At 38.9% G+C, this 27,780-nt stretch overlaps 1 protein-coding gene across 1 annotated transcript in view; it reads left to right on the top strand.

The window, feature by feature from the left end:
- LOC126472697 (ubiquitin carboxyl-terminal hydrolase 34) overlaps nucleotides 1–27,780 on the top strand; it is a 529,852-nt gene that overhangs the window by 343,836 nt on the left and 158,236 nt on the right. The window contains exons 33-34 of the mRNA XM_050099952.1: nucleotides 4,721–5,001; nucleotides 22,756–23,057. Of these exons, the coding sequence (XP_049955909.1) occupies nucleotides 4,721–5,001; nucleotides 22,756–23,057 (583 nt within the window). The remainder of the gene's footprint in view (nucleotides 1–4,720; nucleotides 5,002–22,755; nucleotides 23,058–27,780) is intronic.

Here is a 27,780-nt window from a genome sequence, read left to right on the forward strand (position 1 = left end):
ACTTACCAAACGAAAGCGCTGGCACGTCGATAGACACACAAACAAACACAAATATACACACAAAATTCTAGCTTTCGCAACCAACGGTTGCTTCATCAGGAAAGAGGGAAGGAGAGGGAAAAATGAAAGGATGTGGGTTTTAAAGGAGAGGGTAAGGAGTCATTCCAATCCCGGGAGCGGAAAGACTTACCTTAGGGGGAAAAAAGGACGGGTATACATTCGCACACACACACATATCCATCCACACATATTGTCTGTATATGTGTGGATGGATATGTGTGTGTGTGTGCGAGTGTATACTCGTCCTTTTATTATATTCATATCACATAGTGTGATTGTTGGGTACGGTAGATCTCTAATCATTCTTCTAAACCGAAAGAAACATCACACTTTTTATACTGCCATGCAACTTCAGTTTTTTCCCCCTGCAACTACAGTTCATAATAGATTAATTTAACCTCATGTTTTCGTAGTATTCTGCCTATTTTCATTTGAAAATTTCCAGTATACAGCAGGTAGGCTGTTATCTCGGAGGCCTCATCCTCTTGCTTGTTGTGCTGTTCATATGTTTGTAGCATTGTTTCGTGTAATGAGTTTAGATGCATAATGAACTCTTGGAGACTGTCCAAACCATGAAGTATAATTATTAAAGCATCATCAACTTATTGGCAAAAAACTGTTGGTCTCAAAACTGCTGAGTTGAGCACCCACTCCTGACTCCCCATGGTGACACCGCCAGACTGTTTGTAAAATTCATTATTAAATGAAAAGACATTGAGGTAAGAGAGTGCTTGAACGCTGCTATTATGTTGGCACCAAACCTATTCCCAATTAAATGTAGCAAGTCCATCAGAGGCACTTTTGTAAAAAGAGAAATAACATGAAAGTTGACAAATAAGTCATTGCTTCCCAGCTTAAATGACTTACATTTGTTAATAAAATCAGTAGAATTTCTTATATTATGTGGACACTTGCCTACAATTAGTTTGAGTAAAGATGCCAAGTATTTATCCAAATCATAGGTGGCTGTTCCCAATATTACTCAGAATAGGTTATAGCGGCACACTTTTATACAGGGTGCCATAAATTTGGACAAATGAAACTTTTTTTTTTAAAGCAAATTTATTAAAACAAAATACAAAAGAAAATGAAAATCCTTTTATATATAAGTAGTGGTATCTTTCAAGAGTAACATTACTCGATGTAACCTCTGTCAGCCGCAGTGACCATCTCCAATCTTGTCTTGAAGCAATCGCATGCACTTTTTAAACCAGCACTGCCCATATTCACGAATGCCGCTCCAATAGAGTTGCGTAGAGATGCAACATTAGGGTGCCTCAGCTTATTGGTAACTCTTCTGACCACGCTCCAAACATAGTAGTTGAGGGGATTGGCATCCAAGCTATTCGGGGGCCAGAACTCCTTTGACCAGAACATGGCAGCATTATCCGTGAGCCAGTTTTGGACTAAATGGCTTGTATGAGGTCATCCTCTGCCATCCAAAGCATTGTTCACTCGCTGACATTCAATACTGATGCCAAGTTCCTGAGCTATTGCCATGGGTCCTCTGAAATCAGCACCTGAACCATTTTGATGACTACTGCAGTTTGTGAGATGCGTTTCCTCGAATGAGGTTTCCTCACTGGATTAGTGGAAACTTCCACAGACTTCTCTGAAGCGTTGTACTTGGTCACTATATCATAAACAGGTGAGCTCCAGTACACGAAGAATCGAATTATTTCAATGGGCAAACACCCTGCGCAAAGACCTGTAGTAATCACAGCTCTTCAGTTGTACTCCACACTTGTCTGCAACACTCGGTCATTTTGAAGTTCTGACTATTTACTAGATATCTATGGCTTTCAGGAATGCCATTTGCAACCTCTGGCAGAATTACGATATGACAGGAAATTCAAACTGAAATTTATCCTGTTTTAAGTGCTGCACCCTGTAGATCTTAGGCAGTCCAAAAGTCTAGACAACCTATGTGGAACTGAATTGTGTGGATCCCACCTCGTAATGACCTCCTTTCCTAAGAAAAGGTAAGGTTAAAATGATATTTTGTCCTTAACCAAAAACTGTGCGACTTCTGATATCAGTCAAAGATAGCTTAGAACTGTGAAGGGAAGGTGTTTACAAATACAAGTTTCCATGTGACATGTGAGTGTGACAAATTAAAGGGGGGTGGGGGGCAAATGACGTGCACTCTACAAGAGTACATCACAGAACACCAGCAGCATACTTGCCTACTCCAAGCCAACAAATCCACTATTGCAGGACATTGTATTTATAATGGTTATTTGGTAAAATACAATACTTAAACTTTTGTAACTGTTATCAATGAACCATTGGAAATACAACTATTTAAGGATCTTATTATTCAGGACAATGGTTTCCAGTTAAATAGCATATTGAATTCTGTTACAGAAAAACTTCGTGGTCTGCATATCCAGCATCATTCTGTGATTTTATGGTGTGGAGACACTCATATCAGTGCTCAGACTTGCAGCAGATTTCACATGCATTCTAGCAAAATGTGCAGTAATATCTGGGTAGACTATGCATGCGCCAGTGCAGTTTGAAACAAGGGAGCTCAGTGTCCTTTCACCAGTATACATCTGAAGGTGGCCAGAAGAAACTGTGCCAAAATATCTACATCATACTCCGCAAGCCACCTAATGGTGTGTGGCAGAGAGTACTTTCAGTACCACTATCTGATCCCTCCAACCCTGTTCCACTCGCAAATAGTGTGTGGGAAAAATGATTGTCGGTAAGCCTCTCTATTGGCACAAATTTCTCGAATTTTTTCCTCTTGGTCAATATGCAAAATGTATGTGGGGGGAAGTAATATGTTGTCTGACTCCTCCTGAAAAGTGCTGTCCCAAAATTTCAGTAGTAATCTCTCTGTGATGCACAACGTTTTTCTTGTAATGTCTGCCAGTGGAGTTTGTTTAGCATCTCCGTAATGCTCTCTTGCCATCTAAAAGATCCCGTGACAAAACATGACGCTCCTTGTTTGATGTCAGTCCTACCTGATAGGGATCCCAGATATGTGAACAGTATTCAAGAATCGGGCGAAAAAATGCCTTATAAGCCACTTCTTTCATGGTTGAGTTACATTTCCTTAAGATTCTTCCGATTTGTCTGAGTCTGGTGTCTACTGTTCATACTATCTGTTTTATTTGGTCATTCCATTTAAGGTCACTGTGGATAGTTATGCCTAGATATTTTATGGCAGACGCTGTCTCCAGCTGTTTGTCATCAATAGTGTAGCTGTATGGTAGTAGATTTCTTTTCCTATGTATGTGCAATATGTTACATTCATTTACGTTCAGGGTCAACTGCCAGAGTTTGCACCATTCATCAATTCTCTGCAGCTCGTTCTGCAAATTCGTACTATCTTCTGGTGTTGCTGCTTTGGTATAGAGAACTGCATCCTCTGTGAATAGCCTTAAAGAGCATCCGATGCTTTCTACCAGATCATTTATATATATTGTAAACAGCAATGGTCCTATCACTCTTCGCTGTGGTACTCCGGATATTACCTTTACATCTGTCAATTTAGTTCCATTAAGAGCGACATGTTGAGTTTTATCTGCAAGAAAGTCTTGAATCCAATCGCAGGTCTGCTCTGATACTCTGTAAGCTTGTATTTTTTTCATTAAACGGCAGTGCGGGATGGTGTCAAATGCCTTACTGAAATCAAGGAACACGGCATCAACCTGAGTGCTGTTGTCCACTGCGCTGTGAATCTCATGGAGGAGCAGAGCAAGCAGAGTTTCGCAGGATCTCTGTTTGTGGAATTCATGTTGATTTTTATAGAGGAGATGTTCATTTTTCAAGAACGTCATAATTCTTGAGCATAAAACATGTTCCATAATTCTGTAACAGATTGACATAAAGGATACAAATCTATAATTGTGTGGAACTGTCTTACGGCCTTTCTTAAAAACGGGAATGACCTGCTTTTTTTTTCTAGTCGTTAGGTACCTTTCATTGCTCAAGCAATCTATGATAAATTACTGCTAGAAGGGGAGTAAGTTCTTTCACATAATCTTTATAGAATGTTATAGGTATCTCATCTCGTCCTGAAGCCTTTCCACTATTAAGCGATTGTAGCTGCTTTTCAATTCCGCGATTGGTTATCTCAATATCTGCCATTTTGATGTTCATATAACTACTGAAAGGAGGGACAGTGTTATGATCTTCCGCGGTATTTCGGCCTTCTCTCTGTTATCTTCTGTTTCAGTGCCGGTGTGTTCACTGAGATAATGAATAGGTGATTTTGACCCAGTTACTGATTTTACATACTTACTTTCAAAATCATTGAATGCTTCTCTCATTGCTCTCCTTACGCTAATTTTCTCTTTGTTCAGCTTTTGTTTGTCAGCAAGTTATTGACATCTGGCAATTTGCGCAAAATTTCATGGATCATGGTTTGGCTATGTTGTGACATTTTGAACAATTTTATCTTTGAACTTACTTTCTAACCTGAATTCTTTAAAATATAAATATTTTTTTCAAAGAATGTAAAGAACTTCATGAGCGTGCAGTGAGGTGATAAGGTAAATACTTCAGAATTGTCTTTTGCACAGAGGCTTACTCCATGAACATTATTTTCCAGTCACCTCTAGTGCTTTGCCTTGAGGATCATTAAACTGTTATATCCTTCATTTTCTTCATACTAGTTTCATAAATTCCTCTCTTTTTGTGGTTACAGAGGAAAAGAGGAAATCAGAACTGCGAAAGTCCGAGAAGACTGATGATCAAGAGGAGGAAGACAAAGAAGCATCATATTCAGAAGATTTCAATGAATGCTATGAATATGATCTGATTGGTGTGACTGTGCACACTGGAACAGCTGATGGTGGTCATTACTACAGTTTCATAAGGGACCGGACTGCGTCTAATCGTGATAAGTGGTTTCTTTTCAATGATGCGGAAGTAAAACCGTTTGATCCCAACCAAATAGCCGCTGAATGCTTTGGTGGTGAGATGACAGTAAGTAATGTTTGTTCTGTTCCATGCTCATTTACACAAATTAGAACTTGAATACACAACACCAAGACTTGTGCAATGGTATAACTTCATTTTAATGTTATTAAATGTGTTTATCCATTCATCGTGAAATCAGTTTATACAAATGGCTGTTGCCAATGCTGGAGCTGTCATAGTAAATCGAGCGAAGGACCCAAGGTAAACCTTATATATATATATCTCTCTCCCTCCCTCTCTGCCTCCTTCCCCCAGGCCCAGACTGGCCAAAGAAAGGAACAAGTGGAAAAAACTTACTAAAAGGAAGGACATGTTGATAGGTCATGAGTTAAGACATCATGGAATAACTTCCATTATGTTTGAATAGTGGAGATGCTGAGTCATAGACACAACAGAAAGACTGTCACAAATAAATAACACGACTGCAGTATTAGGCAACTGAAACCACACTCCCTGAAGTCCATAAACCTAAACACCCAGGATGCTCCATTGTGGCTGGTTACTGTGCCCCCACTGAGAGGATCTCTGCTCTTGTAGACCAACACCTTCAGCCTATTACCCAGAACCTAACCTGCTATATAAAAGATACCAACAATTTCCTCCATCAACTCTCCACAGCGCCTGTCCATTTACCACATGGTGCCCTGCTTATCACTATTGATGTCACCTCCCTTTACACTAACATTCCTAATGCCCATGGCCTTACCACTATTGAACACTACATTTCCCAACACCTGATGGATTCCAAACCAACAACCTCCTTCCTAATCCCCCTAACCAACTATATCCGCACCCACAATTACGGCATCTTTGAAGGCATTACCTACAAACAAATCCAGGATACAGCGATGGGTACCCAAATCTCACCATCCTCTGCTACCCGTGGGCATTGAATCTGCGGTCCCTCTTGAAATATACCGAATGTCTCACTGAAGCCTTCACAGATCGTAGTTATCCTCCCAACCACGTACAAAAACAAATCTCCCATGCCTTATTTTTCCAGTCTCCCATCACCTCCCAAAGTGCCACCATTCGGCCACAAAGGAGCACTCCCTCATAACTCAGAACCACCCAGGACTGAAGCAATTAAATTACATTCTCCACCAGTGTTTTGACTACCTTATCGTGCCGAAATGAGAAATGTCCTGCCCACTATCACAGGGGTATTCCACCGTCAACTGAACCTACACAATACACTCGTCCATCTTTACACAATCCCTGTTCCCAACCCCTTGCTTCATGGCTCATACCTCTGTAATAGACCTAGATGCAAGACCTGTTCCATACATGCTCCCACCACCACTTACTCCAGTCTGGTCATGAACATCACCTATCCCATCAAAGGCAGGGCTACCTGTGAAACCAGTCACATAGTCTAAAACTAAGCTGCAACCACTGTGCTGCATTCTATGTGGGTATGACAATCAAGAAGCTGCCTGTCCGCACGAATGGCCACCAACAAACTGTGGCCAAGAAACAAGTGGACCACCCTGTTGCTGAACACACTGCCAAACATGACATCCTCCATTTCAATGACTGCTTCACAACCTATGCAATATGGATCCTTCCCACTAGCACCAGCTTTTCTGAATTGCGCGAGTGAGAACTCTCCCTGCAATACACCGTACGTTCCCGTAACCCTCCTGGCCTCAACCTGCGTTAGTCACTGTCCTCACCCATCCAGCCCATTCCCTGTTCCCATTCTAGCACTAGACAGTTTAAGGACCTCCTTTGTTACGCACATTGGATGACTGTTAATTGTAATAATTGTTCATGGAGTAGAAATATTGCCCAAGCCTAGTGGTAGTTTTCAAGAAAAATTACTCATCTGGTTTTTGAGGATCTCCTTCAATCCATTGCTTGAATTTCTTCACTCTGGAAGCCAGGTTCTCTTGTATGTCTGGAAACAATAGGTTGCATGTTTCTTGAAATAGCATAGACGACAAACTAATTCATAAGTAATTTTCAGTTTTGATAGTCCTAGATGCCTTGATGCTATGAATTATATGAATTACAATGTTCACTCAGTGAAATACATTCCATTTATATGAAACTGCAGAAAACTTTAGATCTCTCCTTCCTTCCTTTCTTCCCGCCAGACAACATACAACCAAACCACACCCAGCTAACATTGCTCCATAGTACTTCAGTAAAGATATATTCATACCAACATCGAAACCTAGAACATTAAATTGAAAATAATTTACAGAAAATGAAATTCACTCAACAGCACAATAGACCAATTACGGTAACAAATATTCACATAAACAAAAATTTATCTTTTTGTAGTACAGTAATTTTAAATTAATTTTTTTAATCACAGGGTTAGTTGTGTTGGCACAACATATACTACCATACAGTCGGAGTTTAAACATTTCAAATAAGATTACCAAATAAGCAGCAACCAGTTGCAAGATCATGTTTTCTTTATTTACTTTTGCAATAGTAAATAAAGAAAAATGATCTTGTGATTGGTTGCTGCTTATTTGGCAATTTTATGGTTTACGGTCCCAGCACAACTTGGGAACGATATGGAGCCGACCCCCCCCCCCATTCAGAACTTTCAAATAAGATCAAAAAAATGATAAGGTCATGAATTTGAGAATATACACACATCAAAAAAAGTTTTGCATCACCTTGGTTCCGAGAGTTCCTGAACCTGTACAGAAAATTGGAATAGAAATCAACATAAATATCACTTCTGCCTTTTTTATTGCTCGTGAAAACCACACCTTGCATGGTCCAGATTGTCCCACTCTTCAACGGCGATTCAGCGTAAATCCCTCAGAGTGGTTGGTGGGTCACGTCGTCCATAAACAGTCCTTTTCAGTCTATCCCAGGCATGTGCGATAGGGTTCGTGTCTGGAGAACATGCACTGGCCACTCTAGGCTAACGATGTTGCTATCCTGAAAGAAGTCACTCACAAGATGTGCTCGATGGGGGCTCGAATTGTCATCCATGAAGACTAATGCTTCACCAATATGCTGCCAATATGGTTGCACAATCTGTCGGAGGATGGCATTCACATATCGTACAGCCTTTATGGCACCTTCCTTGACCACCAGTGACATACATCGGTCCCACATTATGCCACCGCGAAACAGCGGGGAATCTCCACCTTGCTGCACTTGCTTGACAGTGTGTCTAAGGCATTCAACCTGACTGGCTTGCCTCCAAACATATCTCCGATGATTGTCTCGTTGAAGGCATGTGCGACACTCATCGGTGAAGAGAACACTATGCAAATCCTGAGCAGTCCATTCGGCATGTCGTTGGGCCAATGTGTACCCCGCTGCTTGGTGTTGTGGTTGCAAAAATGGACTTCACCATGGACATCGTGAGTGAAGTTGCACATCATGCAGCCTATTGTGCACAGTTTGAGTCATAACATGATGTCCTGTAGCTGCACGAAAAGCATTACTCAACATGGTGGCATTGCTGTCAGGGTTCCTCTGAGCCGTAATCCATGGGGAGCAGTTATCCACTGCATTAGTAACCCTTGGGTGGCCAGAGCGAGGCATGTAATCGACAGTTCCTGTCTCTCTGTATCTCCTCCATGTCCGAACAACACTGCTTTGGTTCACTCTGAGACACCTGGACACTTCCCTTGTTGGGAGCCCTTCCTGGCACCAAGTAAAATTGTGGACACGATTGAACCACGGTATTTACCATCTAGGTATGGCTGAATTACAGACAACACGAGCCGTGTACCTCCTTCCTGGTAGAATGACTGGGACTAATCAGCTGTCGGACCCCCTCTGTTTAATAGCCGCTGTGCATGCATGGTTTTTTACATCTTTGCATGGGTTTAGTGACATCTCTGAACAGTCAGATGAAGTGTGTCTGTGATACAGTATACACAGTCAGTGTATATCTTCAGGATTTCTGGGAACTGGGATGATGCTGAAGACTGGTAAAAGGAGGCATCTGGTGGGGGCTGAATTGGAGGGTAGTGTCAGATGGTTCTACATACCGATCATGGTCTTGATAATTTTTTAGGAGTGGAGATAGCTCCCAGGGTATTTCCTACAACATTTCACAGTATATCAGCTTCAGAATCCAAAGTTCTGTAATCACATGTATGAAATATTTCATGAGAAAATTGCAGGATAGATAAGGCTCTCAGAATCTGAGTTTCAAAAAAACAGAGAAATGTCAAAATGACTTCTTAACTGATTTGAAGTTAAGTGAAAAGAATACTTGGAAAACCCTTAGGTAAAAGCGAATATTAACTCATCGTGAAAAAAAATTTGAATAAGGTTATTTCTCGCAAGATAATATTTTAGATTTTGTCAGATGTAATTATGCTGTTGAATTTTGTACAAATACTAATTAGTAATATTAAAGAAAAAATACTTATACTAAGACAAAACTGTAAAGCAAATATTAATGCTTTAGGGGTAACAAGACTAAAGCTAACACTCAACAATCAGTAATTTTTAACTTGGATTGGATGCAGAAAATTAAGATAAATGATTTGTTCTCTTATACGCTTGACTTCCTAAAGTTACTCAATTTTTTGAAAAGTAAATACTATTTTGAAAACAGTCTTTTCTCTTACTGTCATCATAACTATAAAATAAGAAACCACTTGCAATATTGTGGGTTACGATACCAATTTCACTACCAAAAAATGCGATACCATATTTCAGAAGCAAGTTCTCTGTGTCTTTTTTGTGCTACCTTGGCTTACAATACCATTTTACATTGTCAGTAGTTCATGAAATACTGTGTGCAGCATAGACACTACTAAAACGTCAAAGCATTTGATAAAGTTCTGTGTGCTACATAAGCACTACTCAGTTCCAGGATACTAGATTATGTGTATAGCAGTTCAAATAAAAGTCTGGTGTGCTAACATGGCACAACTTCAATTTGGGGATACCATGTAGTGTGTTTAAACACACAGCTAAGTTCACTATCAATTTGGTTCAACTCATGGCTGAGGATACTACACAACATCAATGAAATAACTTATATTTATAAGCACTATGATGAATGTACATAGAGCATGTCATGTAACTCACACTTAAAGCAAAAAAATAAAAATGTCCTCCCCAGGTCATGGGGTTGTCTGAAATTTCCATACCATTTCCAGTTCAAAATTCACCAAGAGCTAGATAGAATTGGAAAATGTCCACTTAGGTAATACAAAAAGTTATGTACTGTACACAAATAATATTCTGTACCAATTTTTTGAGAAACAAGTACCCACAGATTTCAGTAACTCTCCTGATATCTTTTACACACTTCGGTGAAAATAGGGTTTGTTTGTTTCAGAGTTCTGTAAAATTGTTCTTTGTAAAATCGCATGGTGCCTTCTGTACTGTCTACAAGTAGTTCAAAGCAAAGAATAGTATACATATTTTACTAGTTATCAGACAGTATCTTCAGGTTATTTATAAAAATGATAAAATGTTATGCAGTATTTTGTGGGGTGTGGGTATAGTATACAACGGCAAAGTAATCTTGTACCTGTGAGTATCATTCAGGAATCACCCCCGTACTCATAGTTGGTTAGATGAATAATAAAACATCAAATAAAAAAAAATTGCAATAGCACTAAGATATTTACAAGTCATTGTGCGGGATATGGTTGTGTTGAAACTCTTAAAAACTAGAATTTCTGTGCAGATAAATATTAATCATTACATGCTTCAGTAAGTCACTATATGGTTGTAGCACTTGGTGCACATCACCCATCTGGGGTAAAATGTTTCAAAATCTTAGTATATACTTCATCATGTTTTCAGAAAAGTAACAATATAACTCCCACCTCTCATCACATTTTCAGAAACAGTAACGAAGAAGTTAAATGTCAAGTGTCTAGTCTGATACAGTAAGTAGTTCAATTCATATAGCATTTTGCGTACTGAATACATCAACTATCAAGTGTTCAGATTTGTCATCCTGACTTATCTTATATGGTTCAGTGTAAGTACAGGGTGGCCCAAAAAGGATGGTCACATTTTAAATAACTATAACTCCATCAGTTTTACAAATTAATTTTATTCAATTACGTAACTAAATGCTCCCAGGCACCCAATTACAAGAACTAACCACAAAAAATCATGTACGGAAAATGACTTCCGGAAGATGGTGTCCTTCCTCGGTGATGCATTCCACAAGTCTTTCCTCGAAATTTTCCATCACTTTCACTACTGTTTCTTCTTGAATTGCCATAATTTCCGCACTGATTGCCTCCTTCAGATCAATTAAGTTTCGGGGCTTCTTTACGTAGACTTTTGACTTTAGGTATCCCCAAAGAAAAAAATCACAGGCTGAGAGGTCAGGTGATCTCGCGGGCCAGTGGACATCTCCAAATCGCGAGATGATGTGGTGGGGGAACATCCGCCTTAAAACACACATGGAGTCATTGGCTGTGTGGGCCGTGGCCCCGTCCTGTTGAAACCAAATTCGATCTCGATTTACATGTAACTCTCGCAGTTTCGGCACCAAAAAGCTACGTAGCATGTTAACGTAACGTTTCGAGTTCAATGTGACTGTAGCGTTGTTCTCCTCAAAAAAATAAGGACCAACAATCCCCAATCTTGAAATTCCACACCAGACTGTTACCTTAGCACTATGAAGAGGCTTTTGGTGCAATTCTCTGGGATTATCTGCTGCCCAATACCTGCAGTTTTGTTTATTGACATAGCCGTCTAAATGGAAATGGGCTTCATCTGACATAAGAAGCACAACATCATTATTAGAGTACAAAATGTCAAGCATTGATTCACAAAATCGTCTTCGCTGCTCAAAATCACGATCATACAGCTTTTGCGTGATCATAATTTTGTATGGGTGAAACTGTAACTCACGGCTTAAAATACGCTGCAACGAACTACGGCTGAGGCCTAAAGTTTGAGCACGACGCCTAGTGGAACGACGCGGGCTTTGCAGCACTGACGCTCTAACATCATCAATGTTCTGTGGAGTAACTGCCGTACGTGTACGCCCTGTAGATTTACCACTTTTGACAGACCCTGTTGTCCGGAATGCAGTCACCCAACGTGATATGGATCTGCGATCTGGAATGGGTCCATCACGCGCTACACCAAAACGTTGTCGAAACAATCGTTGCACAGTAATAAACGATTCATCATTTCTGAAAAACTGCTCCACAGCAAAAACACGATGCTCGACCGTCCACTGCGCCATCTCATGGCAAACTGGGTGTAATGGCCGACTTGCAGACGGCCGGCAGTGGTCCCCCCTCCTCACCTTTCAATGGTACTACGCAGTTCAAATCCGACCATCCTTTTTGGGCCACCCAGTATAAAAAAATTTCGTAAGTTCAGAAATAAACAGTTTTCACTTCTCATTACCTTTCAACAGTGTACAAGGATGTATTGGTGTGACAGTAGAGCGGTTTAATTCGCTAAAAACAATCTCCAGTTTACTTCCTATTTTCAAGTGTCATGTTCTTCACATTATTTACTACCAAGATGCTTAATCACTTTTCAGTGTACAGATTACTGACATATTGCCTAATTATAAAAGGTGTTACATTTCACATAGAATCAACCTTTCTGCATAAATATGATTGAGTATCTACTTGCATCTGTTACTTCAAGTCATATCCAACTTGCATTACAAACCTTGCTAACTAAGTGTGTCTTTCATATACTTTCTCCACAGTAAGAAAAAACAGGTTCCATAACCAGTCCCTACATAACATCATTCTCCTCATTACATCAGTATTACATCAATACTTCATTAAATACATCAAATGTCTCCTCATTGCATCAACATAATAACTTCACCTTGTATCCTCGTAATATCACCTCATTACTCCACTGAATACTCCATAATAATAATCGCCTAAGAAAAATCACCTGCTTCATCTTAAACAATAGATCAACCTCACAAAATAACATCACATAGCAGCAGACCTCACAACTGGTATAGCTTTTCCTCTAACAATAGAAACAGACATTACACTTTCTACATGTTTTATTACTTTACTGTTTGTAATCATTGCTTTGCTTGCACAACTCATTACTGTATACAATCATATTACTTTAGCTTAAGAGTCAGAAAGGTAACACTCCCTACAATCACTTCATTACTTTCAAATGCATTTGTCTAGGCAACTGTCCTTTCACTTGTTGCATTTTACAAACACGTTGAAAACTAGTGCATGACATTAAATATCTCAGGTGGACTCTTCTACTAATAGCTACGTACACACACACACACACACACACACACACACACACACACCATATACTTCCTCAAAATTTACCAAAAATTGTCTATATACTGGGTACTAATCTCATTACAACCTTTTACACTTACATGTTCACTGGTTACTCAGGGTGTTCAACAAAGTTTGATATACTTGTACATTTTGTAGAATTCGATTACCTTACCCTTTTTGTATAATCGAAAAACATTTTTCGCTGCAAACAGAAAAACATCCTCCTGCATTACTACTGTACTCAGAAAATAATCAAATAGGTGTTAACTCACTGAATTTTACATAATCAGTGTTGTGTAGGTTTCTGTTTACTGCCAAAAATGACTGTTCACCAATGTTTCTGCCAACTGAGAGGGTTTCAGTTTAACCTATCACCTCTACTATCATTATCTCTCACATGTGGGGTGGACTGGTTATTATTTGTCCATTGTCCACCTCTGTTTTCAAAATTCCTATAACCATTTCTGTTCCCAGAATTTCTTTTCTCACAAAACTGTTTGTCCCCATGGTTTAGTCCTACATCTTTATAATTTCTAAAATTATTTGGATTCCTGTCATTCCTCCCTAGGGTGGTGGTGTTATGTCCTTGCTAAAAATTGTCATTACTATTAGTATTTCTATCATGATTGTGGTTACTCTAGTTTGGCCTCCTGAAATCAATACTATGTTGAACAAAACCATTATACGCCCCGTCTAACTTTTCTACATATTTTAGGAACTTGTCTACAGAATCATCTGCCCCGTGAACTAACCCAATTTGAATGCTCTCTGGTAGCCCTCTCTTAAGTACATCTGTGTGAGTTAATTCATCAAAAGGTTGGTCTAAGTGTGCAGGTTTCATGATCTCGTCTATTCAAAACTCTTTCATACCCCTCTATGCTCCCTGTACATTGGACCATTTAAAAACCATCTCTTTATCCTTGCTTATTCAGTGTCAGACCAAAACTTTATTAAGAAACACTTTTCAAATTCATCTATAGGTAAATTGCTTCAGTCAAGTTGGTTGGCCCATGATAAGGCTTCTCCTTCTAATGATCTATTAATAAACTTAATTTTTAGTTCATCGCTCATACCAGGGAGAAAACTGTCACGGCAATGTTGTATAAAATCAGCTGGATGAAAATGTTTGTCACCAGGGAAACCTTTCTAGTGGCATAGTAGGATAGCTTGGGTGTCCTACATTACAGAATGTTTTTAGATAAGCCTCATCTTGTAACTGCCCTACTTGTTTTTTGATAATAGTGACATCACTATGTAAGTCTGACCCAATTGAGTCTGTTATCTCAGCTATCTTTGGAACTTTTTCATCTACATCTAAGGCAACACTGCCTATTTTTTATTTAACTTATTTATAAAGGTTACAGCTTGTTTACTAGTGTCTCCAACAGCATCTTTACATCTAACTTTAGCAGCACCTATCTGAGATCTGAGATCCTTGTCCACTTCCCCTGTTTTTGTCTCTAATGATTGTATTTTGGATTCTGAAGCCTCTACTCTCCCCTCTATTTTTTTTTCACACGTTTGTTCTGCTGTAATGAGAGTACATCCTGACACTATCAGCTTTTCAAGTTTTTCACCATTTTTTTTTCTATCAATGACAGTTTTTCACCATTTTTTCCATTGATGACATTAATGCAGTAAACATGTCTTGTAAATTTAACTGTTTGGGTTTTTCACTTACATGCGACTGTTCTTGTTTATGATGGTCTGGACTCGAATCTAACAAGCTACTGTCTATAAATCCTGAGTCTGCACTGATTTCATTTAACTTTTTCGGTTGACTATTGCCTAATACATCCTGAAACATGTCTTTATGGGCTATGTCCTGTTTAAAGTCTCTAGTTGAACCTGGTAGGCTCGACATATTTATTTAATTGTTCAGATCATGTTCCATTTTTTGTAAATTTGTTCATAAATTATCAGCGCAAAAAAAGAAACAGTCAAAATGTTCACACAGTACTGCACTGATAAAATAAAAAAAATAAATGTTTTAATTGGTACTTAGCTTATTATTGTCCTGGATTGGGTAGGTAGCATCAACTTTAGTAATAATGCTTCAACCTTTACAACCATGTATGTCCATAGTGTTGCTTCATTTCAAAATTTCTCCACTTTGATTTAAAATCATTCCACTTTGCAACACAGTTTTATGCTTTTTGGTCACATCAAGCATAAACACTGTCAAAAATCCAAACGTGCAAGTATCCTGGTCACAGTGGGAACCACTTTATAATAACCTCCTTTATTACGCACCTTGGATGACCATTAATTTTAATAATTGTTCATGGAGTAGAAATATTGCCCAAACCTAGTGGTAGTTTTCAAGAAAAATTTCTCATCTGGTTTTTGAGGATCTCCTTCAATCTATTGCTTGAATTGCCTCAGTCTGGAAGCCATATTCTCTTGTAGGTCTGGAAACCCTATAGGTTGACATGTTTCTTGAACTAACATAGACAACAAACTGATTTGTATATAACTTTCATTTCTAATAGTCCTAGATGCCTTGCTGCCATGAATTACAATGTTCACTCGGGGAAATACATTCCATTATACGCGCAACTCCAGAAAACTTTACACCTCTCCTTCTTTCCCTCCTGCCAGACAACATACAGCCAACCCGCACCCAGTTAACATTGCTCCAAAGTACATTAGTAAAGATATATTCATACCAAGATTGAATCATAAAACATTAAATAGAAAATAATTTACAGAAAATAAATTTCACCCAACAGCACAATAGAACAATTATGATAACATATATTCACATAAACAAAAAATTATCTTTTTATAGTACAGTAATTTTATGAATTTTGTTTTTAAAATCACATGGGTTAATTGTGTTTGTGTGACATATACTGCTGTATAGTCAGTCTTTAAAACATTTCGAATAAGATCGAAAAGAGGATAAGATGGTGAACTTGGAGAATATACACGGCCCAAATGGCTTATTGCACGTTATAACAGCCCTCATTCCACCATCACACCCAGTCTTTTTACTTCTCTCCTTCTCCACTGCTTCCTCCTCCCCACTCCCCTCTCACTCCCACCACCACCACCTCTCATCTGCCCTCTGTCTAACCTGCAGCACTTCACTGTCCACCACCCTCACCATACTATCCCTCCTCATCCCACCCCCACCCAGTCGCCACTCCCATCATGCACTGGTGCTGCTGCTTGCAGTGTGGTTTCAGTTGCCTGAGACTGCGGTCGTGTGTGAGTTGCGTGCGTGTGTGTGTGTGTGTGTGTGTGTGTGTGTGTGTGTGTGTGTATTGTTGACGAAGGCCTTCATGGCCGAAAGCTTTATTTATTTGTGACAGTCTTTTTTGTTGTGCTTATCCGCGACTCAGTATCTCTTCTGAAAATGAGGCTAACAATTGTCTGACGAAGAAATTTCTTCGTCAGTATCTCTTCTGTTTTTTTATTTCAACCTTTGATCATAATATAAATTCTTTTGATGATGACCAGTTTCAGTCAGTAATGACCGTCTTCAGATTTGTTCTACACCATGTCCTAATGTGATAAAGCTGTAATGGCATCGTCAAAACATTTATACACTCAGCAAAGCATCATCACGTAGAACTAAAATATGGTGTAAAATAGGCAATGTTGTCCACAGAGTCAATTCGCAACTCAAAGGCTGGAATAAAAAAAACATTTGACAGTATTGGATCACTATTCATATTCGCCACTATGTCGCAGCTGGTGACAAGAGAAGACGATGTGGTAGATCACATCAAGCCAGTGAGAAGGCTGATGACTTAGAAAAAGATGAAAGTGTGGCAGTCTGGAGCAAGTTCCATCAAATTCTCAAAACCTTTAAGGATTCTTGGCAGCTAAGTTACATATTTTTGTACCACAGATGTGGCAGTACTAAAAACCTTGAGTTCAAGGAAATGGTTGAGCTACTTTTCTTATGACACTCTTTTTTCATGTGTTCTGATTTGCCAACTGATTTCCTTCTTCCAGCACTTGCATTTTGTATTTTGTAATATACAGTTGTTGAGTACTAAACCATATGGAATGCAAAGACTCATAGTTTGGTATCCCTTGTCACTTCCACTGCTGCACCTGACATGAGAGACCTCTCACTGTTCTTGGCTGAAGTAAAATACTGCCGGGTTCTCAATTTTATATAACCTAACCTCAATTATTATACTGTAATTGGAATTATTGCAAACTTTCCTATTATAATGTTAAACAGTCAGATTTTGTCCACATGAACAGAACATGGTCATTATCCTCTCTTGAAATATGATTCATGTACCCATAGTATGGTACTTCATGTAGAGCAGAAAGAATATTTTAAGATGTTTTGCTTATAAATACCAACATATGAGATGCGATCAGACAGTAAAGGGAATTTTTGTTGTTCTTAAAGAGTCTTTATTTATTCATCAACATCAAATTTGTCTCCTTCAAATTAATCCCCTCAGATATAATACACTTGTGTCAGCACTTTTTCCCAATCTTGGAAGAACTTCTTTAATCCAGTTTTCATTACACTCTTCAGCTCCTTCAGTGATTCTGTTTTTATCTCATTAATAGTAGCAATACGTCGTCCTTTCATGGTTCTCTTGAGCTTCGGGAATAGGAAGAAGTCTCAGAGGGCCATGTCTGGTGAATACAGTGGCTGAAACAACATAACAGTTTTGTTTATCACTAAAAATCATGAACAAGCATTGAGATATGAGTGGGAGAATTATCATGATGCAATTTCCATGAAAAGTTTTGCCACAATTCTGGTTGTTTTCTCTGGATTGCTTCAGCAAACAGAACATAACTTCTAGGTAGTATTCCTTATTGAGCATACGACCATAAAGCAGGAACTCATGATGCACTACCACATAGTAATCAAAGAAAACAATGAACAGAACGTTTACACATGATTGAACTTGTCAAATTTTTTTCGGTCTTGACTCTTTGGGCAGTTTCCAATGGGACAATTGGGCTTTGGGTTTCAACATCATACATGTATACCCACATTTTGTCACCTGTTATAACCTTCTTCAGAAGTTCTGGATTGTTGCCAACTTCATTCAGCAATTCCTGAGTGATGTCTACATCACATCGCTTTTGGTAGTAATTCAACAGTTTTGAAACAAGCTTTGTTGCTACACCTTTCATCACAAAAGATCTGAAAATATTGCTCAGAATGATCAAAGGATATGCTGATATCATCAGCAACTCTCTTATGGTTATTTGGCAGTTTTTTGAAACCAACAGAACCACTTTCTTTACTTCTTCCACACCGCCATCAATAACTTACATGCTAGGGCATCCAGGGTGGTGGTCATCATTGTCTTCAACATCTTCTCGGCTCTCTTTGAAGCATTTGTACCACTTGTAAACTCTTATCTTACTCATAGTAGATTCGTCAAAAGCCACATTCAACATTTCAAATGTAGTGCTCCACTTTATTCCATTTTTCAAGAAAAGTTTAATGCAGATTCTTTGATCCATCTTTTTCGACCATAAGAATTTGCCAAGCACTCGAAAACACGTATAACCTTTTCAATTCTTATTAATAAACTGAATATTAAAAACAACTGAAAATGCAAACATACCTCAGGAACATGCAACAAGACAAACAAAAAAATACTGAAAATTGTATGTATAAAGAAATTAAAAAATTCCAATTATTTTTTGATTACACTTTGTGTCTCATTAAACCTAAAAATGTTAATTTGTTTTGAAACTGTAATCATTTTGATAGTTTATAGAGGCTTTCATGATAGAGGTAAATGAAATAAATTACAAGGTTAACTTTTATTGAAGAGAGAACCTCCTGCATTCTTCCACAATCTCGGAAGCATCTCTTTTATGTGTGTGTTTCTTTTTTTTTTTTTTTTATTTATTTTTTTTTTCTCCAGGCAAGTAGGGACCTCTCAAAAATGGAAGAAATGATGAAGATATAAATTATTGAAAGGAGCATTTAGCGTACTGACAGTTCAGGATAGAGAACAGTGATTAAAAGTGTTAAAATTCATTAAAACAGCTCTGACCACGATAAATGTTTATTTGGTAACCAGTTTCAATCTATAATTTAGATTATCTTCAGGCTTGAAGCACTGCAGTACAATAGTAATACATATGCAGAGGGAGTTCTGTACAAAGAGATGATAATATGGCTAAAAAAATATTTCAAATGAAAGCTACAATAATAACAGCTATGGCCTTGCCACAGTGGTACCACCAGTTCCTGTCAGATCACCCAAGTTCAGCGCTGTCGGGCTGGACTAGTACTTGGATGGGTGACCATCCGGTCTGCCGAGTGCTGTTGGCAATTGGGGTGCACTCAGCCCTTGTGAGGCAAACTGAGGAGCTACTTGATTGAGAGATAGTGGCTCCGGCCTCAGAAATGACATATGGCAGGGAGAGCGGTATGCTGACCACATGATCCTCTTTATCCACACCTGTTGGCTGATGATGATATGGTGGCCGGTCGGTACTGTTGGGCCTTCATGGCCTATTCATGTGGACTTTAGTTGTTGTTGTTGTTGTGTTTTTTTTGGTGGAGGCAGACAGAGCAATATCTGAAAGAGCACGAACATCAACTGCTGAATAAGGCAACATTAAACAAGAATATATACTGTAAGCTCCACCAGTTTCATACAGCATTATATCATTGACAGAATTACCATAGCAATAGCTTGCCAGAATTGGTAGTTAACACTGCAGAGTTAGCATTAATGAAATATTTCCTGTAATATAATATAATAAATAGTACATTGTTCTTATAAATAAATTCTGTGTAAAATAACACTCCAAAAAATATAAATTTATCACCACACAAACTGATGACAGAAAATCGCGTAAATAAAAGAAACTCAATTGGTATATCTAAAATATGCATCAGTTAAATCAGTAAAGTTTGTCAAACCATGTACTATTCATATTAAAATTATTAAAATCCTAAAATATTTTATTGATTATGGAGATATTTCGTTACTGCAAAGTAGAAGGTTGAGGCTTTGGAGCCAGTGTCTGTACAAGCTTACAACCAGGTTCTTGATTTCATTTGTAGTGCCTTATGTATCTGCTGTGGAGATTACCTGTTGGCTTCAAAAACTCTTCTCAGGTGTAGAAGCTCGTCCTTCAGACTGCTGTCGTCAGCAATGACATGTGTTCTGTGTACTAGAGTTCTGAGTGGGCACAAGAAAAGCGGAGGAAGACACGGAAAGTTTTAAATCCATGGCTTTCCTGCCACATGTGGGAAGCCTTTCATCAAAAATAGGATGGATCCTCAGGAAACAAAGTGAAAGTGATTTTTGCCCTCCACCAAAGACTGCAGCACTCCTGGGTTCCATTAAAAGATAATTTGGTGCTTCGGAAGCCTGGGGTTTATAAGATCCCCTGTGACTGTGGCCGTTCATACATTGGACAGACAACACTTAATGTCCAGGAGAGAAGCACAGAGCACTACAGGTACACCCGTGTCTTACAACCTACTAAATCTGTGGTGGCAGATCACTGTATTGACACTGGGCACTCTATTGGTGTGCAATAATGTCGAAATTTTACCCTCAACTTCACCTTTCTGGGACTCAGTAATGAAAGAAGCAATTGAAATTTGGTTGGCAACTAATTTAATTAATAGAGATATTGGCTTCAGCTTGGACAAAGCATGGAATCGCGCAATTTCTGTAATTAAATCACAAAGACGTCGCGACGGTACAGCTCTCAGTGACACATCAATATCGCCATTTGGATCGACTGCACAGCCATAGATTTAATTTCCATGCATATGTTACACCTCTTTGCTACCTGTCAACGTCACTGGCGCCTTGTGTATCTTTGGCCGCATACACAGTGGTTCGGTCGTCGAGTTTAAAAGGACGGAGCAACTGCTGGAGCGTTAGTCACCTCGGCTCACTCTGAAGATGGCTGGGCGTATTCAGCCGAAATATTAGAAGCAGGAGAAACTGAATTTACCCGGCTGCATACCCAAACTTTTATGGAACAGTCTTTACGCTGCAAAAACATGAAGATGCACTTCTTGAAAAGTTCTTGACCAATTTACTTTAAACTTTTACATGATACTCAAATACACATCGAGACTGACATGGGCTACATATTTTTAAAACAGTACCAACCGACTGCAGTGTCATCTTCAGCCAATATGCATCACTGGATGTGGATATAGAGATGTGGATATAGAGGGGCAATTGGTCAACATGGCTTTCTCCTGGCCATTGTCAGTTTTCGTAACTGGACCTGTTACTTGTCAATCAAGTAGCTCATCAATTGGGTTTACGAGAGCTGAGTGCACCCTGCTTGGCAACAGCACTTAGCAGGCCTGGACAGTCACCCATCCGAGTGCTAGCCAACCCAGCAGCACTTAACTTCAGTGATCTGACAGGAAACGGTGGTACTGCTACGACAAGACCATTGGCAACAATGTACACATTTCCTGTTGAAACCGAATTCAAGAAAGAAAATCTTTGGTGTGCTCAGCTGTGAAATTGTGCAGTTTTGTTTTTGTTCTCACTGTCAGGCAAATTGTTTTTGCTGTATGTATTCATTGTCATTATATATATTTTTTTAAATACACAGCAATCTGTAATTTCATTTTCTTCTTCTCAGTTGCTTTTCACAGAAAACATAGACATTTTGTGTATGGCTTATTGGCTTGTGATTCAAATAGCACTATGGAATACATATTTGAAATAACAATGAACGAGGCTAAAGTTGAGAGGGAGGAGGGAAGACAGGATGGAAAGAGAGGAAGGGGCATGAAATGGTGTAGTTACGGGGAAAGAGGAGATGGACAAAGAGACATGGGAGAAAGAGATGAAGAGAGAAGGGGAAGGAGAAGATAGATGGGGGAAAGAGATGAAGAGAGAAGGGGAAGGAGAAGATAGATGGAGAGACATAGGTTGGTGGGGGGGGGGGGGGGGGGGGAGAAGTAAATTAGGATGTATATCCGATTTCCACATATATTTAGGCAATTGCGAAGCTTTGCTGATTTAGTAAGTATTGTATATTACCTATCTGTCCCTATGACAGACATTTAAGTTTCTGAGAAGTTTGAACTTCTAGCACCATTTTAAATTGTTGGATGCTTTTTGTAGGTCAACAGATCCTACGAACATGTATTGACTTTTGATTTTTCTGAAGTCCTGCTTTCCTTATTAAGTGCAACATTACAACTGCCTTTCTTGTGCCTTCGCCTTTCCTAAAGTCAAACTGATCATCACCCAACAGATTCTCAGTTTTTTGTTCCATTCTTTTGTATGTTAGAAAAAGAAACTTGTAGTTGCATATATCCAGGACATTAAATTGAGCATTGTTGTATTTGGATTTGTTTGGGTTTCAGAAGTTAGGTTGGGATTTCAGGTTTTGCGAACATATGGGTGAAAGAAAATGGACATGTAAGTGGCACCTTCTACTTGATATACTGGGTTTTAATTAATTAGGGAGATACATTCTGTGAAATCTATTTCTATCTATTCAGTACCATGAAAATTCTTCGTGTCCTATATTTCTAGTATCAGCCACACTGTTGAACCATGTATAATCTGCAACTGTTTCTTTTTGTTTTCCCCTCAATTTTTAGAGCAAGACATATGACTCAGTAACAGATAAATTCATGGACTTCAGCTTTGAAAAAACAAATAGCGCATATATGCTGTTCTATGAATGGGTAAGCCGCGATGGAGAGCAGCGGGGCTCAAAGGAAGAACCAGAGGCAGATGCTCTCACAGTACCACAAGCAGCCACTGCTGCCTCGCCACCTGCTGCTTCCAAAGCACAGCAACAACCCACATTTGAACTTAGCAAAGAGCTTGAAGACTGGATCTGGCAAGATAACATGCACTTCCTTCAGGATAAGAACATCTTTGAACATACATACTTCAAGTAAGTACTAAGAAAAGAGATTGCTTGATTATTTTTAAAACTGACATAACAATTTGATCTGAAAATAATTATAATATTAATTAAAGATGGGGAAGAATAACACTGTCATGTATTTCATAGACACTGTAAGGCTGCATTTACATCTCTGCACATCACACCTAGTTTCTTTGGACCTATGCTTGCCCCACATGCAAGTAGAGGCACGCATGTAGGTGCATGCCTCTTTCTCAACAAGTGCATATGAGCATTTCCATTCACTCTTAGGGAGAACCAAATACGCCACTGTAGTGAACCAGCTGCAGGTACAGGTTCAATGTGCAAGTGTAGCTGACAAGTAGGCAGTGGGTTTGTTTTTCAGAGCCAGCCACGTTTGCTGGCGATGTGCACTAGTGCAACTGGAGCATAAACATGATGTCTAAAGGCTGGCAGAGGACCACCTAACATTACTTACAGGGCTTACTGCGAAGAATGAAACATTTGCTAAATTCTTAACATGCTAGTATGTGTGCTTTATTTATATCGCAAAATTTGAAATTGTAATGATGATTTCTAAGTATGAGAACAATTTTAATCTGAAGAAAAAGATAACAGTGATCAAGTCAGCATGCTTGCAAATTACTTCATTTAAATTTTTTGAATGTATATTTTTGCATCTTGTATAGACCTCATCTGTTATTCAGACTAGCCGTTTGATTAGCGTTCTTCTATTACACCACATTTCTAAAGCTTCTATTCTCTTCTTGTCTGAACTGCTTGTCAACCATGTTCATTTCCATATAGGCTCCATTCCAAACAAATAGCTTTAGAAAAAATTTCTTAAAATTTGAATTTATATTAGATATTAGCAAATACTTTTTTTTAATTACAGAAATGCTTTTTGTGCTATTACCAGCCTGCATTTTATATCCCCTATACTTCAACAATCTTCAGTTATTTTGCTGTCCAAATAGCTAACCTCATCTACTGTTTTTAGTGTTTTATTTCCTAATGTAATTCCCTCCGTATGGCCTGACTTCTTTTGTCTGCATTCTATTACCCATCTTTTAATTTGCTGATGTTCATCTTGTAACCTCTTTTCAAAACAGTATCCATACCATTGACATATTGATGAGAAAAATATCAGCTGCACATTGTAAATATACTGCCAGTTTTAGAGGTGTATATTTAAGTATTGATCTATTATTAGATATTCTGTATGTCAACAAGCTAGCTGCATCCTTATCCCCCTTACAGCAAGAATTGAAAGGAAAATGGTGCACTTTCTGCTTGATAATAATCACTTTGCTAACAATGGTAACTGCATGTAAGTGGCACAATAAAAGGTGTCCAATGGACCGATCATTCAATTTTGTTACATAACGGATTTGTCTGGAACACTTCATGCCAACTTCCGTGTTCTTTCTATTCTACAAACACCAGAGACCTAGCAATTGTAACATCAGTATTGTCTGATGAAGTTAAATTTTGCAATTTTTGTTGGTAGTGCTGAGTGCCAATTATATCAGCATTACCCCTCACACATCTCTGCCCCCAGCAATATCAATATTGTCATTTAGATTTTTGTTCATCTTTTTTCAGCAACTTTTTTGAAAGATGCCGATGTGAAGAAATGGCACACTAGTTTCATTAAAAATTGTTTCTTAATGCAACTGGTGTGCTATTTCTCCATATCAGAAGTCTTTTTATTCCATTCACACTGCCAGCCAGCCCCCCCCCCCCCCCCCCCTTTGCAGTCGGACTATTTCTTTGTGCCATCTACACTTCCTTCACACAAAGAGGAGAACTAGATGTGATGAAAGCCTAATAAGTAGTAAGACTCCTTCACACACTGAAAATAAAATAATGTTCTATTACATTTTCAAAAGCACAATTTTATATACAGGATGTATCAAAAAGAATTATCCGATTTAAAAAATCATAACTATTATGTTATTTGAGAAACTCTATGTGATCAAAAGTATCCAGACACTCCAAAAAACATACATTTTTCATATTAGGTGCATTGTGCTGCCACCTACTCCCAGGTACTCCATATCATAGACCTCAGTAGTCATTAGACATCCTGAGAGAGCAGAATGGGGCCCTCCGCGGAACTCGCGGACTTCAAAAATGGTCAGGTGATTGGGTGTCACTTGTGTTGTAAGTCTGTATGTGAGACTTCCATACTCCTAAACATCCCAAGGTGCACTGCTTCCGATGTGATAGTGAAGTGGAAACGTGAAGGGGCATGTACAACACAAAAGCGTACAGGCCGACCTCATCTGTTGACTGACAGAGACCGCCGACAGGTGAAGAGGGTCGTAATGTGTAATAGGCATCACACAGTAATTCCAAACTGCGTCAGGACCCGCTGCAAGTACTATGACAGTTGCGGCGGGGAGGGGGGACCTGGATTTCATGGTTGAGCGGCTGCTGATAAGCCACACGTCACGCTGGTAAATGTCAAATGACGCCTCACTTGGTGTAAGGAGCATAATGTTTTTGTAAAGGCAAATTGCCGGGCCATCCCCAAGTGCCTGGCACAGATGTCGAACATGTCCGCCATAGCTTGGTGTCTGCAGAAGTCTGTTCGCTGTGCAGTTCGACAGCTGAATGTACCCCCGATGTCCATCTGGCATGTGTTGAATTAACTTTTACACATGAGACCATACAAAATTTAGCTACTACAAGCTCTTCGAGAAGGTGACAAACAACAATGTGTGGAGTTCTGTAATTTCGTTCTTGGCAAGATGGAGGATGACAGTTTTCTTCCGCACTTAATGGGAGGTGACGAGGCAACATTCCATTTAAATGGAAAGGTGAACCACCATAATGTGAGAATATGGGGTATGAAACAACCACTCAAAGTTGTATAACAAGAGAGGGACTCTCCAAAATTTAATGTGTTTAGTGCAGTTTCATGGGAAAAGATGTATGGTTCTTTCTTTCTTTGCCAAGAACACTGTTGCAGGAAGCGAATATCTCGATATGCTTCAGAACTTTTTTTCTCCCACAGTTTCAGACTGATTCAAATGACTTCATTTACCAGCAGGATGGGGCACTGCCGCACTGGCATATGGAAGTGCGAGAATTTTTAAATCAAAGGATTACTGAATGATGGATCGGTTGCACTGTGCCAAATGATTCAGCTTTACATTATTTGGCCTCCAAGGTCACCGAACCTGACTGTATGTGATTATTTCTTGGGGGGGGGGGGGGGCTATGAAATACTCTGTTTATGAACACAGTGAATGAACTGAGACACCACATAACAGCAGCTGTGGAAGCTGTAACTCAAGACATGCTCCCTGCAGTGTGGGAACAATTTGAATATTTGAATACTGCATTGACATATGCCATGCATATTGAACACCTATAAAAGGTATTGGGGGGGGGGACCTTGTTGAGTTTCTCGTTCACCAGTAAACAAAATTCATTGTATATGTTTATTAGTTTCAGAAATATTGATGTGCCAAATTGGATGGTTCTTTTTGATACACCCCGTATTTACCAAAGTATCGATACATCGGGGGAAAAGTACTACTGATCTATATCGATATTTTCTGGAAAAAATATCAATATGTCGATATTTTATCAGCACCCTTATTTCCAAGTCCTTTGTTCTCTCTGACAGAATTGCAATAATGTTAGCAAACTTCAGAGGTTTTGTTTCATCTCGCTCAACTTGAATTCTCTTCCCAGGCTTTCCCTTGGTTTCCTTTACTGCTTGCTCAGTCATCAAGGATAAGTAACAGCTCTGTCTCATTCCATTCTCTGTCTCATTCCATTCTCAACCACTATTTCCCTTCATGTGCTTCAATTGTTATAACTGCAGTCGCTCTCTGCACAAATCATAGATAACTTTTTGCTCTCTGTATGTTATCCCTGCTACCTTCGAGTGTATTTCAGTCAACATTGACAAAAGCTTTCTCTAAATGTACAAACAGTATAAAATAGGTTTGTCCTTGAATCTATTTTCTAAGTTAAATTGTAGACTCAGTATTGCCTCCTGTGTCCCTACATTTCTCCAGAACTCAAACTAATCTTTCCCGAGTTCGGCTTCTACCAGTCTCTTCTGTCAATCTCATTTTTTAGACGTTTGTATTCATTTTCACCTGCTTTATTTCTCATCTCATGGGTTAAATTCAGTATTTCCTGATTTTTCCAAGGATATCTACTAGGTCTATGTGATCCTGTGCTACCTTCACTATGTTATTTCTCAAAGCTACACAATCATCTTCTATTGTAATCCTTTTGCTTGTTTCACTCCAGAATTGCCAAATGTTCCGTCTGAAACTTTCAATGACCTCTTGTTCATTCAGTTTATCCAAGTCCCATCCTACAAAATTGATACTTTTTGCAGTTTCTTCAGTTTTAATCTGCAGTTCATAACCAATAATTTATGGTTCGCATCCACATCTGTCCTTCAAAATACCTTGCTCTTTAAAATTTGATTTTGAGATCTGTGTCTCAAATATCTCCAGCAACACCACATTACGAAGACTCCTAATTGTTTCATTTCTGTCATAATCAGTTGTTTCATACTCGATTTGAGATTTGGCCCAAACATAGCTTTTCATATTGTTTTTGTAGGAAGTTTTTTCCCTTGTACAATTGTTACTATTATGCCTTTCATGCATCTTCCTTCTGCTTCTATGCTACTTCAGATATAGCAAGATTTGCCTCTCTCTTCAAGAGTCTCTTGACCTAATTTACAGTTAGGCCCCAGCTTGTCTATATTTTC

Source organism: Schistocerca serialis, chromosome 1, assembly GCF_023864345.2.
Source record: "Schistocerca serialis cubense isolate TAMUIC-IGC-003099 chromosome 1, iqSchSeri2.2, whole genome shotgun sequence".
Lineage (NCBI taxonomy): Eukaryota > Metazoa > Arthropoda > Insecta > Orthoptera > Acrididae > Schistocerca > Schistocerca serialis.